At 46.1% G+C, this 17997-nt stretch overlaps 1 protein-coding gene across 2 annotated transcripts; it reads right to left on the bottom strand.

Moving 5' to 3' along the window:
• Window positions 1-3017: 3017 nt before the first annotated feature.
• Window positions 3018-10020, bottom strand: Zscan21 (zinc finger and SCAN domain containing 21). Of its 2 annotated transcripts, none has more exons than XM_048367931.1 (4): window positions 9957-10020; window positions 7587-8078; window positions 7154-7328; window positions 3018-4257 (listed from the first exon to the last, which is right to left on the bottom strand). In XM_048367931.1, the coding sequence occupies exons 2-4, from the start codon at window positions 7980-7982 to the stop codon at window positions 3428-3430; spliced, it is 1401 nt and encodes a 466-aa protein (XP_048223888.1). In that variant the 5' UTR covers window positions 7983-8078; window positions 9957-10020; the 3' UTR covers window positions 3018-3427. The 2 variants fall into 2 exon arrangements, with proteins under 2 accessions (XP_048223888.1, XP_048223896.1); XM_048367939.1 differs by having other exon boundaries at window positions 7587-8017.
• Between the last annotated feature and the right edge of the window lie 7977 nt (window positions 10021-17997).

The raw sequence follows: 17997 nt of genomic DNA, 5'->3' as shown, positions 1-17997 counted from the left end.
AGTCATAGACTTAACTCAAATTTATCTACAGTTACACTCACCTTCAAGTCACGTGAGTTTGTGGTAACAAAGGCATTCTGTGTGATTCAGTAGGAAAGACAGCACTTGTTTGGGTAGCAATTCAGATGTTTTGGTTGAGTCTGGAACTCACTCTTCCCTGAGTAGCTTGGATTGCAAGCGTGAGCCATTAGCTTAGGGCTCACCTGCTTGTAGGTTCTCCACTGCTACTGAGGCAAACCCTTTCTGGTCACTGAATTGAGTTCTAAACCACAGTCTCAGCCAAGCAAATAGAACTTCCCTTCCAGTCCCCTTCTCCATTAGGGTTTTTTATTTTGTCAGAGCTTGAACTTGGCCTGAGCGCTGCCCCAGAGCTTCTTTTGTTCAAGGCTAGCACTTGAGCCACTGGCTTCTGTTTTTTGTAGTTCTGAGGAATTGAACCCAGGGCTTCATGCATGCTAGGCAAGTAGTCTACCACAAAGCCACATTCTTAGCCCCTCCACTAGTTATTTTTTTTTGAGACAACTCCATGGCCTGGGCTTGCCTTCCTACCATGCTTCCCCATGTGGCAAGGCGCAAGGCAAGTCAGGCACGTGCCACCACATTGTGGGTAGTGGTTGAGTGGAACTTTTAGCCTGGGCTAAGCTCCAACCAAGATCTCTTGATCTCCATCTCCCCAGTGGCTAGGGTTACAGGCTTGGGGCACTGCTCAGCAACAGCTGTTACACTTGCCAAATGCATACTGTTGCATTTAAGAGCTGACGTACATGTGTGCATGATAGAGACTACCTTGGGCACTGCTGACACCAAATGTTAGAGCAGGTGGTTATGAGCGTTCTTAAACATATCACCTCTGGTTATCAGGAAACTAGAAATGGGCCTCTGCTAGGCGGTGAGCCCTCTGGAATCCCAGGGTCCAGTGGAACAGGGCCATGTCGAGCAGAAAAGAAACCCTTGAACAAAACAAAGGGCCGGGCCTGGGAAGCTGGCTTAGTGGTAGAGTGGTTGACTAGCAAGCATGAAACCCTGGGTTCTACTCAGTGCCCCGCAAGCAAAACAATGAAAGACCACCAGCTCTACTGTCCCCATAGTCTCAGGAGGGCCATTTAATAACACCACTTCTCGGGGCTGGGAATATGGCCTAGTGGCAAGAGTGCTTGCCTCCTATACATGATGCCCTGGGTTCGATTCCCCAGCACCACATATATAGAAAACGGCCAGAAGTGGCGCTATGGCTCAAGTGGCAGAGTACTACCCTTGAGCAAAAGGAAGCCAGGGACAATGCTCAGGCCTTGACTCCAAGCCTAGGCCTGGCCAAAAAAAAAAAAAAAAAAAAAAACCCCACTTCTCGCCCCCGGCCCGAACGAGAGGGGGTGGGGTGGGTGTGGGTGTGCACCGGCCCCGCCCACTTCCAGGAGGACTGTGGTCCTGAGTTCCGGCCTCTCTAGGACCTCAGGGCCTCTGAAAACTTCATGGTCCTCACTCCTGGCAGCCGGAATGAGGGGGCCAGCCTGGGTCGGACAGGGGATGAGGACCAGGGATGAGGGATGAAAGCCGTACTCGGAAGGAACCAGCAGAACTTCCAGCGAGGGAAAGCGGGCAGTGTGCAGAGTGACAGGAACGGACGCCCCTAGAGCTTTCATCAAGCGCGAACAGCCTGCCTCTCCCACCAGCTGGGACCACACCAGCTGCCAAGGGAGGCCCAGGGCGAGTGTTCTGGGATTCCAGGGGGAGGAGCTCAGAACTGGCAGCTACAGCTTTTTTTCTTTTTTTTGGTTGAATGCTGGGCCTGGGCTCTGTCCCTGAGCTCTTCGGCTAGCTCTCAATCACTTTGAGCCACAGCGCCACTTCCGGTTTTCTGGTGGTTAAATGGAGATGAGTCTTAGAGACTTTCCTTCTCAGGCTGGCTTTGAACCATCATCCTCATATCTCAGCCTTCCAAGTAGCTAGGATTACAGGCGTGAGCCACTGGCTGCCCAGCCAGCTTTAATTATTTTTAATAGTCTTTAAGGGCAGCTGAACGTTTACAGCAACATCGAGCAAAAGAGAGCTTTCTTATATACATCCTGTGTCCACACCACACAGACTCCATTACCAACCTCCCCATTTGAGTGACACAGGGCCTAATACTGACAGATCCTCTGAAGTCACAGATTACCTTAGGATACACTCTTGGTGAACAATGCATGAATTTAGACAAATTTATACCAGTCAAATCTTTAGATCATATAGTTGAAATCATACAGCTTAGCTTCACTTAGTAAGATGCATTTGTCTTCTCCAAGCCTTTTGATGGCTTGATAACTCATTGTTTCTTAGTACCAAATAGTATATACTGTCTTGACTTATCACAGTTTATTCATCCAAAGGATATCTTGGTGCTTTTGAGCACCAGGGAGTTAGAATAACAGGTACAAGCATTCATGTGCAGGCCATTTTGCAGATAAAAAATTTCAGCTCCTTTGGGTAAATGCCAAGGGATATGATTGCTGGTACAGCGTGTTCCGTTTTGTTAAGTTGTATATTGTACCATTAGGGTTGTGATCCTGGAGCTCATTTTTGTAAAATGCCTAATATCCGTGTCTGCCACATAGGTCTCTAGGTCTGAGGATTAGAAAGATCTTGATCTTGTTGGGAGGCGTAAACAGAAAGCAGAGCAAAAGTATGTTGTCCACATGGAGAGTGGGTAGGCTACAGGTCCGACTTGGAAACTGGGCTAGTGTCACTAACTTCTGGAAGTTGGATTGTGTTGTTTTTCACAGGCTTTGGCACACACAACCAAAGCCCACATGAAGCGGACAGCCCAATGGGCAAGAGTGCATTGGTGTGTAGGGAAAGCACACCATTGGCCCCTACCACAGCAACAGGCACACCCACCCATGTCCACACCTTACCACAGCTACACACACCTCTAAACCCCCAACCCAAACGAACCAAAAGCAAGAGCAGTAAGCAGCGCCCCCCGGATCTCTGAGAACAATCACCAACACACCACTCCCCACAATAACGGTCCTGAGGCATTACCTGTGTGTTATGTTTATTCTGAATGCAATAAACGGTCTTCAGTGTGGCTCAATTCTTTACAAATACACTTGTGGAATATACAATGTTGAAACAGTTTCCTCCTTAAGTAAGCTTGATTCACATCAGACTTCAACTACAGAGGCAGAGGCCAGCAAGGCCCACTGGGGCCTGGGGCAAGCGGGCAAGGTGTCAGGCCAGGCTGGCCTCGGAGGATACCACAGAGGCCACAAAGTGCCTTGTAGGCCTCCTGCCAAAGCTAATGCCACAGAGCACCAGCTCCCAGGCAGCCCTCACCACCAAGTGGCACAAAATCTATCACCAGAGTTGTTATTCTGTTACAGGGCTTCTCTAGTATTAATCTTCTAAAACTTACAAAAGCACAAATAAGAAACAGGGTGCTGGGCAGCTAGGGCCCCTGGCCCTCCCCGGAGTGGACCTTCTGGTGTTTGGAGAGGTTGGACTTGCTGCAGAAGCTCTTCCCGCAGTGGCCGCACCAGTACGGCTTCTCCCCGGTGTGGATCCGGTGGTGCTTGTTGAAGTTGGAGCTGTGGTTGAAGGCTTTCCCGCACTCCTTGCACTTGTAGGGCTTCTCACCTGTGTGCAGGCGCTGGTGTGAGCTGAGGCCTGCGTGCTGACTAAAGCTCTTCCCGCACTCATTGCACTGATAGGGCTTCTCGCCAGTGTGGATGCGGTAATGGCGGATGAGGCTGCCTTTCCCACTGAAGGCCTTGCCACAATCTTTGCACTGGTAGGGCACCTCCTCCGTGTGCATCCTCTGGTGTTTCAGGAGGTCTGAGCTCTGCCCGAAGGCTTTTCCACATTTACAGTCATAGGGCCGGTCCACCAAGTGCGTTCTGTAATGCAGGGTAAGGTTGGAGCTGTGGCTAAAAGCCTTCCCGCATTTGGTGCACACGTAGGGTTTCTCCCCAGTGTGCGTTCTGCGGTGTTTGGTCAGGTTGGAGCTATTACTGAAGGCCTTTCCACACTCTGCACAGATGTAGCGCCTTGCCCCGGGTGCCGGCTTAGGAGGAGCCGACTCTGCCCCTTTCTGGGACCCTGCATGGTGAGGACGGGCTTTTGCTCCTCTTCCCCTTTCTGGGTTCACCCACTGCCTCTCTGCCCTGGCCTCACACTGGTTGGCAATGATCACAGGGATGAAATCCCCTGTGAGTCCATCTTCTTCAGAACTTTTCTGCTCATCTGCTGACTCCTCATTCTGGGGGTTCGATTTGCAACCTGGAACAGGAAGCATAGTGAGGTGTGTCACATGTTCTCGTCCTGAGCAAGGAACAGGATTGCCAGGTAAGGCAGACTGATTCAGAAGGCTTGATGAAATACACAGGAACCCAGCATGGCTGTGTGAGAAACCATCGAATCATCAAAGCTCAGGGCTGCCACAGGCCTTAAGTTCAAGCTCCAGGCCCGGCGCATACACATAAGGCAAAAACAGATCCAAAAAGATGAAACAAAAAGAAGCTAAGCTGCAAACTCAAGACACATATCCCCCACAGAACTGCATGTAAAAACAACCAGAGCAGGGCTGAGATGCAGCCCACATGGCAGCACACTTGCCTGGCATGCACAAGACCTCAGGTTCAATGCCCAGCACCAGCAGTGCGCATGAATGCATGCATGCGCTAACCATCCACATGTTGAAAAAGAGGATTATAAGAAATTAACTGAGGGGCTAGGAACTTGGCTTAGTAGTAGAGTGCTTGCCTAAGATACACGAATCCCTGGGTTCGATTCCTCAGCACCACATATATAGAAAATGCCACAAGTGGTGCTGCGGCTCAAGTGGTAGAGTGGTAGCCTTGATCAAAAAGAAGCCAGGGACAGTGCTCAGGCCCTGAGTTCAAGGCCCAGGACTGGGGAAAAAAACCCAAAAATAAAAACAGGCTGTCCTTCTAAACCTCATTTTTCTTTCTTCACTCCACCATCTCTTTCCTTCCTTGGTCAACAGGTGCTTCCAGGCTCATCCCTTCCCTCTGGCTGCTGGTGACTGGAGCCCCAGAAAAGCTCCTTTCCATTCTCCATAATGAGCCACCTCTCGGCTGCACAGATACCCCTTTCAAGCCCCTGCAGAGCCCTGGATCTCATATGTGGGAGGAAGTAGCCAGAAATGTTAACATTTAAAAATTACCTGGGGATCCAGGCACTGGTGGCTGGATCTAATCCTAGCTACTCAAGAGGCTAAGATCTGAGGATCATGGTTCAAAACCAGCCCAGGCAGAAAAGTCTGTTAAGACTCTTATCTTCAATTAATCACCAGAAAACTGGAAGTGCCCCCATGGCTCAAGTGGTAGCGCACTAACCTTGAGCTGAAGAGCTCAGGAACAGTGCCCAGACCCGGAGTTCAATCCCCACAACCAGCCCTCCCCCGAAAAAAGAATTCTTAGAGCAGCTGAAAACTTTGTTTTCTTTTTGTACTGGAACTCAGGAACTCAGGGCTCAGGCACTGTTCCTAAGCTTTTTTTGCTCAAGTCTAGCATCCTACCACTTAATCCACAGCTCCCTTTCCAAATTTTTGCTGTTTTAACTGGAGATTTCTTTTTCCCCAGACTTTCCTGTCTGGACTAGCTTTGAATCACAATCCTCAGATCCCAGTCTCCTGAGTAGCGATGACTACAGGTGTGAGCCACGGGTGCCTGGTTCACCTACTTTTCATATTTTGACTCCTAAGACATTGGATATAATTTGACATTTTGTAGTTTTACCACCTAGACCTTGTCTTATTCGCTTGGATTATGTTTCCTCAGCTTGAGGACTTTGTCTGGCATCAGTTCTGCAAAACTCTTATCATTTCCCTTTCTCCCAAATTCTGTCTCCATGTCTGGAGCAGCCACTGCACAGACACCAGACCTTTTTACACACTTCCCTTAGCCCCTTGGTCTTCCTAAGCAGCATTTCTGGCAACAGTCTCAAATGTTTAGCTGTGATCATAAATTCACATTTACAAACCCTATCTACACATATTTTTAATCAGAGCTGCTTACTTTTTCTCTAACACCTTCTTGCTTCCTTGGGATCTGAATGATATATTTTATGTCTTATTTTAAGCCAACTTTTTTTTTTGGGGGGGGGGGGGGGGGAGTGGTGTACAGAACTGGGCTTGAACTCAAGGCCTGGACATTGTACCTGAGATTTTCTGATCAAGGCTAGTGCTCCACCAATTGAACCATAGCTCCAGTTCAGGCTTTTTTTCCCTTTGTCAATTAAATGGAGATAAGAGTCTCATGCGTTTTCCTGCCTCGTTGGCTCTGAATGGCAATCCTTGTATCTCAGTCTCCTGAGTAGCTACGATTACAGGCATGCCACCAGCGCCGGGCTCTTAATGCACTTTTCACTTCTGACAAGCCCTGAACAGCGTCAGCAGGGAAGGAGACTCCTAATCCTTCCAGTTGCCTTCCCAGAGGCACCTCTGTTTCACTCTATGGCCCAGGAAAGTGGCCCTTAGGGTAGCACTGCCTGTGTGGTTACAGAAGTAGGGCTTCTAGATTAAATGGAGTGTTTGGGCAGATGTAGTTCCCTCTCCTCCTCCAGAAGCAGCAGCTTCCTTGGCCAGGGTCCCTACACAGGAGATGACACACTCTTAAAGGATCAATGAGGGTGATACACAAACTGATCACATAGCTGTGCACAGCTTGAATGAGCCACAGGGGATATTGTCACTTCATGAGACAACATTGAGAGTGCTAGGACCATGAGCCTAGGGAGTCAAAAGAGTATGTGACCAGAACCAGAAAGGAGATAAGAATGTGATAAGAGCTGTGTTTATAGGCCCTGCCATTGGGTGGGAAGAAAACTGAGGGAATGCCCCAAAGCATTGTTTTAAGAACACTGTTTTTTTTTGCCAGTCCTGGGCCTTGGACTCAGGGCCTGAGCACTGTCCCTGGCTTCTTCCTGCTCAAGGCTAGCACTCTGCCGCTTGAGCCACAGCGCCGCTTCTGGCCGTTTTCTGTATATGTGGTGCTGGGGAATCGAACCTAGGGCCTCGTGTATCCGAGGCAGGCACTCTTGCCACTAGGCCATATCCCCAGCCCCAAGAACACTGTTTTAAACAGTTAAAGATGGGGAGCCCATCATCTTTGAACATGTCTCAAACCTAGGGGCACTGAGAGACAGTCTTTACCTTGAATCCTTCTTGAAACTTGAGTGAAAACCTGCTCCTCACCAGTCTCCTGGATGTACAGAGGACCCCAAGAATCATATTTGGGACTGCTGTCCCCAGACTGTTCCCTGCTCGGGGACTCCTCTGCAGTTCCTGAAGGTGACATCTGTTTCTGTTCACTTGGAGGAGTTGAGATCTAGAGACAGGAAGAAATAGCTGACTGTGTGTGCAGTTCACTGTAAGAACAAGATGAAAAATCTCAGGAGAGCTATGCAGAACCTCTAGGAAAGGGAAAAAAATTCACCCATTTCACTGGATTCTGGGACTAAAGGTGGTACAGGATGGAGGGAAACATGGCCTAACTCACTAGAAGCTTCCATGCAGCTAGTCCTATTGAACGGCCAAGCCCACAATCCTGCCCCCAACCCGCTGGCAAAAGAAAGCTTCCTGTCACCTGCAGTCCTGGTTCGTCCAGCTCCCGCTCCAGGTCTTCCAGGAGAGTGACAGCCTCTTCTGCACTCTCTGGGCAGTGCTCCTGCACCCAAGCCCGGAGTTCCCGGGGCAGGATGGTCAGGAACTGCTCCAGCACCAGCAGCTCCAGGATCTGCTCCTTGGTGTGGATTTCGGGCCTCAGCCACTCACAGCAGAGCACCCGGAGCTGGCTCAGAGCCTCGCGGGGCCCTGGGGTGTCATGGTACCCAAACTGCCTGAAGCGCTGGCGGAACAGCTCCAGGCCAGGACGGCACTTCCTTTTGTCTTCCTCCTCCTCCACTTTCAGAGCCATAGGCCCCGCATGCTCCTGAGCCAGCCTGGGGCCCAAAACTGTGGCCATGCCCACCACCTTGGTCATCACAGACTCCAGGAAACACTTCTCTAAGGTGGGCTCTGAGGAACAAAAGTACTGGTTCCTTTAGGTTTCTGGTTTTTAGGGCCACACACCTTAAACCTATGAAAATATGGTTGTCATATTACCAGAATGGAAAGGATGGGTTTTGTTCTTTTATAGCCATACCTTCCAGAACACTAACTGTGGAAATTCTAGCCCCTATAAAACTAATTCTGACAACAACAAAAAACTCTCAGCTGGCAACTGGTGGTGGCTTATGCTTATAATCCAAGCTACTCAGGACACTGAGATATAAGAATGGAGGGTCAAAATCAGCCCAGAAAGACAAATCTAAGACTACCTCCAATTAATCAACAAAAAGCCAGAGCTGGAGGCATGGCTCAAGGGGTAGGATGCCAGCCAAGCAATTATAGCCTACAGGACTCTATTTCTCACTAGTTAGCGCAAAGCCAGCAAGGATATATGGCTCAAGTGATAGAGGACCAGAGTAAAAATGTCAAAAGGCCTTCCTTTTTTTTTTTGGTGGTCCTAGGGCTTGAACATTGGACTTGGACACTTTTCCTGAGCTTCTTTTGGTCAAGGCTAGAGCTGTACCACCTGAGCCAAAGTGCCACTTGTAGCTTTTTCTAAGTAGTTTATTGAAGACTCTAAGGGACTTTCCTGCCCTGGGTGGCTTTGGATTGTGATCCTCAGATCTCAGCCTCCTGAGTATCTAGGATTATAGGCATGAGCCATAGGCGCTAGGCTCTTCCTTGAGTTTTTTGTTTGTTTGTTTTGCTTTTGTTGCCAGTCCAGGGGACTCAGGGCCTGAGCACTGTCCCTGGCTTCTTTTTGCTCAAGGCTAGCACTCTACCTCTTGAGCCACAGTGCCACTTCCGGCTTTTTTCTCCCTATATATGTGGTGCTGAAGAATCAAACCCAGGGCTTCAAGTATATGAGGCGAGCACTTTACCACTAGGCCATACTCCCAGCCCTTCCTTGAGTTTTTAATCCTCAGCAACACCTCACACAAAAGAGTATAATTAGCAATACAATTTTTGGCTTCATTCGATCACATTTTAACTAGAATATACTCAAGTTTTTGTGGGTAGTATAGGGGTTTGAACTCAGGGCCTTATGCTTGTTAGGCAGGTGCTCTTCCACTTAAGTCACACCTCCTAACCCTTTTTGCTTTCACTATTTTATTTAATAATTTTGTGCCTGTATCCGGTCATATTATAATCTCAGGTTCTGGGCACCCTCCCTGAGCTTTTGTGCTCAAGGCTAACGCTTTACCATTTGTGCCACAGCTCCACTACTGGTTTTTTGGTGATTAATTGGAGATATTGGTTTTGTGGTCTTTCCTGCTCTGGCTGCCTTCGAACTGTGATCCTCAGATCTCAGCCTCCATAGTAGCTAGGATTACAGGCTGGAGCCACCAGGACCCGACAGGAGGTTTGGATCTCAGTTCCGATCTGAGGTAGAGACGGGAGGGTGGGGCAGTGGAGCAGCCCTCACAGGATTCACCGAGGCTCTGAGGAGGCCTGAGGCCCGCAAAGTTGTTTTCTTTTTTCTTTTTTTTCCTTTCCAGTCCCGCGCTCCGTGGACGCGAGGCCCTCGCGCGCCGCCCCGCCCCGCGGCCCCGCCCCCCGAGCCTTTTGTTTCTATTTTGTTTTCGCGACTAGGTGACCGCGGCCTCCTCCCGTCTCCACCTCCTCCCTCGTCCCCGGGATTACACACACGCCCAGCCACGCCCGCCCGGGACAGCAGCTGGGATCTTGGAGTCGGCCAGACGCCGTTCGTTACCGCCCCGGAGGGTGGAGAAGGCTCTTCAGGGGGCCGACGCCTCCACGGCCGAGGCGCCTCACGGTCTCCCAGGACCCGTGTAGAGGGGACCCCTGCAGGCCCCAACTGCCAAGCCGACCCTCCCCTCCCCAAACCTTAGGGCCCGGGCTCCCTCCTCCGCCCGCTCCGCTAACCGGGGACCGGCAGCCTCACCGTGACTCAGAGCCGCGGGCGCCCGGAGACCGCTGCACGCACCGTGGGGCGGCGCAGCAGGAAGTGCGTCACAGCCCCGCCCCCGCTAGGAGCACTTGAGGGGCCGCTGTGGCCCCTCTAGGAATATGGGAGGTCTTGGCTTGTTGGTTGATGTCTAATAGCCCAGAGCAGAGGTGCTCCAAAGTGTGATTGGGAAGTTATTTTGAATAGATGTTTGCACATATACATTTATTTTTATATTACATTACATGTAAAGATATTATATAGAATATAAATCTTTTATAGTATATAATAGAATGTTACGTATTTTGTTATGTATCGTATATGTGATTATGTATATTATGTATATTATAGTACATACTATATACTGTACAATATATACTATTTATCATGTAGTATTAAATAGAGTACATACCATATTATATTATGTATTATATAATATATTCTATATATTCTATATGATTATATATGATATAGTATATATCATAGATTGCTATATATATATATATATATATATACACATATATATACTTTTTTTTTTGGCCGGTCTTGGGGCTTGAACTCAGGGCCTGGGCTGTGTCCCTGAGCCTCTCTGTGCTCAAGGTTAGTGCTCTATCACTTGGGCCACAGTGCCACTTCCTTACTTTCCGGTTTTGAGTGGTTAATTGGAGCTAAGAGTCTCACAGGGACTTCCCACTAGCTTCCAACCGTGATCCTCAGATCTCAGACATAAGCCACCAGAGCCTTACATGTTATCATTTTCAATCTGAAGAAATTTTTTTGCAAGTCCTAAACATCCTGGGCAGAAATCCTAGGGGCTGCCTTGCTTTCCTGATGCATCACGAGGATTTGATAAGGGAAGTCTTTGCCTGCTCTTCCTCCCTCTGCTTCCACTCAGCTGATTGAATCTTCCACACTTCCCATGCTGGTTCTGCAAAAGTCACACATGTTGTGTGACAGCAGCATTCCTGCATATGGTTTATTTATTTATTATTTTTTTGCCAGTCCTGGGGCTTGAACTCAGGGCCTGAGTACTGTCCCTGGCTTCTTTTTGCTCAAGGCTACCACTCTGCCATTTGAGCAACAGTGCCACTTCTGGCCGTTTTCTGTACATGTGGTGCTGGGGAATTGAACCAAGGGCTTCATGTATACGAGTCAAGCACCCTTGCCACTAGGCCATATTCCCAGCCCCCCCACCCCATGGTTTATTTTTTGAAATAGGGTTTCACTATGGAGACCAAGTTGGCCTTGAACTCTGGATCCTCCTGCCTCAGCCTTCCTGAGAGCTGAGGTTACAAGCATGTACAACTGTGCTCCGCTTAAAACTTTTTCAGGGGGGAGGGGGAAATGAGGGAGGAGGTAACAAATAGTACAAGAAATATATCCAATGCCTAATGTATGAAACCGTACCTCTGTGTACATCACTTTGACAATAAATAAGAAAAAAATCTTTATTTTCAAAGACATACAAAAGTAAAAACGGGCTGGGAATATAGAGTGCTAGCCTTGGGCAAAAAGCCAGGGACAGTGCTCAGGCCCTGAGTTCAAGTCCCAGGACTGGCAAAAAAAAAAAAAAAGGAAAACAAAAAAACATATAATGAGCTTTCATGGACCCAATGGTTAATTGGTCAATCTGGTTTTCATTCCCATGCACTTCCTACTGGATTATTTTGCAGATAATCTCGGATATAATTGTCATTTTCCTGGGAATCTTTTTTGTATAATGTTAGATGGGCTGTTCTAGGTGCCACATGTTAAGAACTTGAGTTCAAAAATGAATGGTAATCCACAAATAAGAAAAATTTAAAGATATGCGGTCTGAACACTATGACACTGGTTGAACTAATAAAACTGGGGGAAAAAATTTCCTTCCCTTAGGTAGTGGAAGACAAGGGAAGCTGGGTGCTAGTGGCTCATGCCAATAATCCTAGCTACTCAGGAAGCTGAGATCTGAGGATAATAGTTTGAAGTCAGTGGGGCTAGGAAAATCTTACCTCCAATTAACCAGAAAAATGCTAGGAATTGAGCTATGGCTCCAGTGGTAGAGCTCCAGCCTTGAGTTAAAAAACTAAGGGACAGTGCCCAGAATTCAAGCCCCAGTATAGGCACAAATAAATAAGGAAATAAAATCCAAAATTGGAAAAGCTTTGTGTTTACTGTAGTCCCTAGCTCCCTGCCTTCCTTTTCTAGCAAGATGAATCATGTCTCTAAAATGATTGTTTATCAAATTTAACAGGTTTTTACTTTTGCTGCTATACACACAATTGACCAGTAGAGGTCGATCAAAATTTGATTTCTTTTAGAACTCAGCTGGGCAAGAGTCCTGCCTACTCTTTCTCATTCCTGGAAGGAAATTGTACAGCAAAGATATTTGCTAAAGAAAATGAAAGAAAAATAAAATAAAAGCTCAAGTGGTATGGGCAGAAAACTGTAAAAAAGAAATGGGTGTTGCGCTACTTAAAAGGGGATTGAAGTTTGAAGCCAACCTAGGCAGGAAAGTCTGCAAAATTCTTCACTTAACCAGATAAATCATATGTGGAGATGTGGCTCAAAAGTCAAGGGGCAGTACTCAGGCCTTGCAAGCCCACTATCAGCACCAGAAAACAAAACAAACCAAAACCAAAACAAAGACATGTTCAAGGCTTTATTTATTGTCGGTAGTGGGGCTTGAACTCAGGGCCTGAGTGCTGTCCCTGAGCTTTTCTGCTCAAGGCTAGTGCTTACTACCTTAAGCCACAGCTCTACTCTGGTTTTCTGGTGGTTATTTGGAGATAAGAGTCTCATGAACTTTTCTGTCTGTGCTGGCTTTGAACCAAGATCTTCAGATCTCAGCCTTCTGAGTAGCTAGGATTACAGGTGCGAGCCACTGGCACCCAGCTTCAAGGCTTATTTATTTATTGGCCAATCCTGGGGTTTGAATTCAGGACCTGAGCACTGTCCCTGGCTTCTTTTTGCTCAAGGCTAGCACTCTACCACTTGAGCTACAGCGCCACTTCTGGCCTTTTCTATATATGTGGTGCTGAGGAATCGAACACAGGGCTTCTTGCATAGGAGGCAAGCACTTTTGCCACTAGGCCATATTCCCAGCCCAAGGCTATTTTTTTAAGCACAACAAGAAAGACAGTATTGAGGACCTGATCAATATAGAGACCACTGCAATAGAATTTTGCAGTGGGGAACAGAGGTTAAGTTCCATGCTGACTACAACATGGAGCAAGTGAGAATCTACAGACAAGGAGTGGCGTGGGAGATTAATCGAAAATTACTGAAAAGAAACATCAGGCCAGGTGCCAATGGTTCATACCTGTAATCCTAGGTACTCAAGAGGCTGAGATGTTGAGGAGGGCAACTCAAAGCCAGCCCAGGCAGGAAAGACTCTTATCTCCAATTAGCCACCAGAAAACTAGAAATGATGCTGTGGCACAAAGTGGTAGAGTGCCAGCCTTGAGCTGAAGAGCTCAGGGACGGTGCCCAGGCCCAAAGTTCAAGCCCCAAGACTAACCAAAAAAAAAAAAAAGTCACAGGACTGGCACAATAAAAAAAAAGGAGGAAACAAAGGAAAGAGGGAGGGGGGAGGGAGGGAGGAAGGAAAGGAAGGAAGAAAGGAAGGAAAGAAAGAAGGAAGGAAGGAAGGGAGGAAGGGCAGAGCCACAGATGGTAGAACACACTAGCAATCCCAGCACTTGGGAGGCTAAGGCAGGTGAATTGTGAGTTTGAGGTCGGCTTTGGCTACATGGAAGTTCCAGACCAGTGTGGGCTACATAGTGAAACTCTATTAAAAAAAAAAAAGAAAACAAAATTAAGCCAGAAACATAGGCGTAAGGATTCTGAGTAAACAGAAAACAGAATTCCTCATAAATTCAGCTCAGAGTGGTGAGACATCACCTGAGGGATGGGGGTTGGTGGAAGATGATGAACCCAATTGCAACAGTGAGGGTGATCAGATGTGAAGGATGCAGAGTTCTTTTTTTTTTTTTTTTTTTTGCCAGTCCTGGGCCTTGGACTCATGGCCTGAGCACTGTCTCTGGCTTTTTGCTCAAGGTTAGCCCTCTGCCACTTGAGCCACAGCGCCACTTCTGGCCGTTTTCTATATATGTGGGGCTGAGGAATCGAACCCAGGGCTTCACGTATAAGAGGCAAGCACTCTTGCCACTAGGCCATATTCCCAGCCTGTATGCAGAGTTCTTGCTAACCTGAATTAACAGGGTTTGATGCTAAAATGACTTTTATAAAAAGTGCCTAGGCAGGTGTAGGAAAAGGTTCAGGAGTCTGAGGTTCAATTGAGTAAAGAACCATTTTTATAACTCTATGCAACACAGCCAGTGTGCTACTGACCCTCGGGTGATGGGAATTATCTGGAAGATGTGTATAAATGACACTTATCCCGGAGAAGGATTAAATTCTAACATGCAGTGAGAGTATATCACAAAGAGTAGGGGACCTTCAAAATCCTGGGGTTTGGAATGTGGCTTAGTGGTGGAGTGCTTAGCAAGCATGCATGAAGCCCTGGGTTCTATTCCTCAGTACCACATAAACAGAAAAAGGCGGAAGTGGCGCTGTGGCTCAAGTGGTAGAGCCCTAGCCTTGAGCACAGACAGGCTCAGGGAGATCAAGCCCCTGGGCTAGCAAAAAAACCAAACAAACAAAACAAAACAAACTCGTGACAATGTAATTTGTTATTTCTAAGTTCCTTACTAATGTTTAAATTAATTAGTTGACTTCTGAGACAGGGTTAGGCCAGGCTAGTCTCAAACTTGCCATCTTCAGGACTGTAATCCTAGCTACTCAGGAGGCTAAGAATTACGATGGCTCAAAGCCAGCCTTGGCAGCAAAGTCTATGAGACTCATCTCCACAAGTAGAGCTGTGGTACAAGTGGTAGAGCACTAGCCTTTGAAGTGCCAGACTTTGAAGTCAGGCCCCATTTTACCACGTGAACCCCATTTTATTTTTTTATTTTTTTAAATTTTTTTTATTATTAATTGAACATAAAATTTTTTTTACAAGGTGTTGTGCAAAGAGGGTGCAGTTACATAGTAGGGCAGTGTGTACATTTCTTGTGATATCTTACAACCTGTTTTTCCATCCCTTGTCTAGGTCAGGTAGACCCATATGCAATATACAATGTATCAAGCACATATACAGTGTTCACAGACTTGGTCTCTACTGTCTCTCCATCTCCCTTTGTTAACAGTCATATATCAGGGAGATCATGCCCCTTTGTTTTCTGTGTTCTAGGCTTGTCTCACTCAACATTATTTGTTCGAGTTCTGACCATTTCCCTGTGAATAACAATATTTCACCATTCCTAATCGCTATGTAGTATTCCATTGTGTATAAGTACCATATTTTTTGGATCCATTCATCTGTGGAGGGGCATCTGGGTTGTTTCCATATTTTGGCTATTGTGAATTGTGCCGCGATAAACATGGAAGTACAAATGTCCTTTTGATATCTTGGGTTTTGCTGTTTAGGATAGATGCCTAGGAGTGGTATGGCTGGGTCATAGGGTAGGACTATATTGAGCTTTTTGAGAAACCTCCATACTGTTCTCCAAAGTGGTTGTACTAATTTGCACTCCCACCAACAATGGAGAAGGGTTCCTCTTTCCCCACAGCCCCTCCAGCATTTGTTGTTTCCTGAGTTCAGAGTATAGGCCATTCTAACTGGGGTGAGGTGGTATCTCAGGGTTGTTTTTATTTGCATTTCCTTTACTACCAGGGATGTTGAGCATTTCCTCATGTGTTTCTTTGCCATTTTTATATCTTCTCTTGTGAAGTCTCTCTTTAGCTCTTTTGCCCATTTCCTAATAGGTTTATTGGGCTTGGAGGGGCTTAGTTTTTTGAGTTCTCTGTAGATGACAGATATCAGGCCTTTGTCTGTTGCTGTGCTGGTAAATATCCTTTCCCATATCGTTGGCTGTCTTTCTATTTTGGTGGCTATGACCTTAGCTGTGCAGAAACTTTTTAATTTGTAGTAGTCCCATTTGTTGAGTCTTTCCCCTATTTGTTGTGCCCCTGGGACTCTATTCAGGAAGTTCCTTCCTGTGCCTATAAGTTCTAGTGTCTTTCCTACTCTGTCCTTCAGTAGTTTCAAGGATTCAGGTCTGATGTTGAGGTCCTTGATCCGTTTTGAGTTGATCTTGGTGCATGGTGATAGGCTTGGGTCTATTTTGAGTTTTCTGCATATGGCTGCCCAGTTCTCCCAGCACCAGTAGTTGAAGAGGCTATGTTTATTCCATTGTATGTCTTTAGCTCCTTTGTCGAATATCAGCTGACTGTAAGAGTGCGGTTTTATTTCTGGGTCTTCAATTCTAATCCACTGGTCTTCCGATCTGTTTTTATACCAATACCATGCTGTTTTTGTTATGATGGCCTTGTAGTAGAGCTTGAAGTCTGGTATGGTGATACCTCCTGCACTATGTTTTTTGCCTAGAATTGCTTTGGCTATTCTAGGTTTTTTGCTGTTCCATATGAATTTATGGATTGGTTTCTCTATTTCAGTGAAGAATGTGGCTGGGATTTTGATAGGTATTGCATTGAATTTGTATAACAATTTGGGCAATATGGCCATTTTCACTATATTGATTCTGCCTACCCATGAGCATGGGAGGTCTTTCCATCTCCTTGTGTCTTCTTTGATTTCCCTTATTAGATTTTTGTAGTTTTCATTGAATAGGTCCGTCACATCCTTGGTTAAGTTGATCCCTAGGTACTTTATTCTTTTTTTGGCTACTGTAAATGGAATTGTTTCCATAATTTCCTTTTCTGTTTGTCTATTGCTGGTGTACAGAAAAGCTGCTGACTTTTGTGTCCTGCTACTTTGCCAAATTGGTTTATTAGATGTAGGAGTTTGGGTACTGAGTTTTTTGGGTCCTTGAGATATAAGATCATGTCGTCTGCGAATAGGGATAACTTGATTTCTTCCTTGCCGACGTGGATCCCTTTGATGTCCTCCTCTTGCCTTATTGCTATGGCTAGGGATTCCAGCACTATGTTGAACAGAAGTGGGGAGAGTGGGCATCCTTGTCTTGTTCCTGTGTTTAGGGGGAATGATTTAAGTTTCTCTCCATTTAATATGATATTAGCAGTTGGTCTGTTGTATATGGCTTTTATTGTTTTGAGGAATGTTCCATCTGTTCCTGTTCTCTCCAAAGCTTTTAATAGGTATGGATGTTGTATTTTGTCGAAGGCTTTTTGGGCATCGACTGAGATAACAATGTGATTCTTGATTTTAGTTCTGTTTATGTGGTGAATTACATTGATTGATTTACGGATGTTGAACCATCCTTGTGACTGAGGGATGAAGCCTACTTGGTCATGATGTATGATATTCTTGATCAGTTTCTGGATCCTGTTAGCTAATATTTTATTGAGGAGCTTTGCATCTGTGTTCATTAGTGATATTGGTCTGTAGTTCTCTTTTTTTGTTGGATCTTTGCCTGGTTTGGGGATGAGTATGATATTAGCTTCATAGAATGAGTTTGGGATTTCTCCCTCCGTTTCTATTTCGCGGAAGAGTTTGAGGAGTATTGGAATTAGCTCCTCACTAAAGGTTTTGTAGAATTCATTGGTGAATCCATCTGGGCCTGGGCTTTTCTTAGTAGGGAGGTTCTTGATTACCTCTTGTATCTCACCGTAAGTTATTGGTTTATTTAGTTGATTTATTTCTTCTTGGTTCATTTTGGGCAGTTTGTACTTCTCTAAGAATTGATCCATTTCTGTAAAATTATTGTTTTTTGCTGAGTAGAGGTTTTGGAAATAGCTCCTTATGATTGTTTGAATATCGTGTGTACTTGTTGTAATTTTTCCTGTGGAGTCCCTGATTTTACGAATATGAGTCTCTTCTCTTCTTTTTTTTGTGAGTCTTGCAAGGGGTCTGTCAATTTTGTTTATTTTCTCAAAGAACCAGCTTTTAGTCTTATTTATTTGTTGAATGGTCTTTCTATTTTCAATCAGATTTATCTCTTCTTTAATCTTTGTAATCTCTCCCCTCCTAGTCGTTTTAGATTCTGTCATTTCTTGTTTCTCCAGTTGTTTTAGT

The sequence above is a fragment of the Perognathus longimembris genome, chromosome 1, assembly GCF_023159225.1.
Source record: "Perognathus longimembris pacificus isolate PPM17 chromosome 1, ASM2315922v1, whole genome shotgun sequence".
Lineage (NCBI taxonomy): Eukaryota > Metazoa > Chordata > Mammalia > Rodentia > Heteromyidae > Perognathus > Perognathus longimembris.
This window is presented reverse-complemented; position numbering and strand designations above follow the sequence as displayed.

Bases quoted from the DNA above. Each gene is read 5' to 3' on its own strand.
- Zscan21 (XM_048367931.1), bottom strand. From the start codon at position 7,982: ATGACCAAGGTGGTGGGCATGGCCACAGTTTTGGGCCCCAGGCTGGCT. The intron at 7,329-7,586 runs GTGACAGGAAGC...TCCTGTCTCTAG, and splicing joins TGGACGAACCAGGACTGCAG to ATCTCAACTCCTCCAAGTGA. The intron at 4,258-7,153 runs GTAAAGACTGTC...TTCCTGTTCCAG, and splicing joins AGTTTCAAGAAGGATTCAAG to GTTGCAAATCGAACCCCCAG.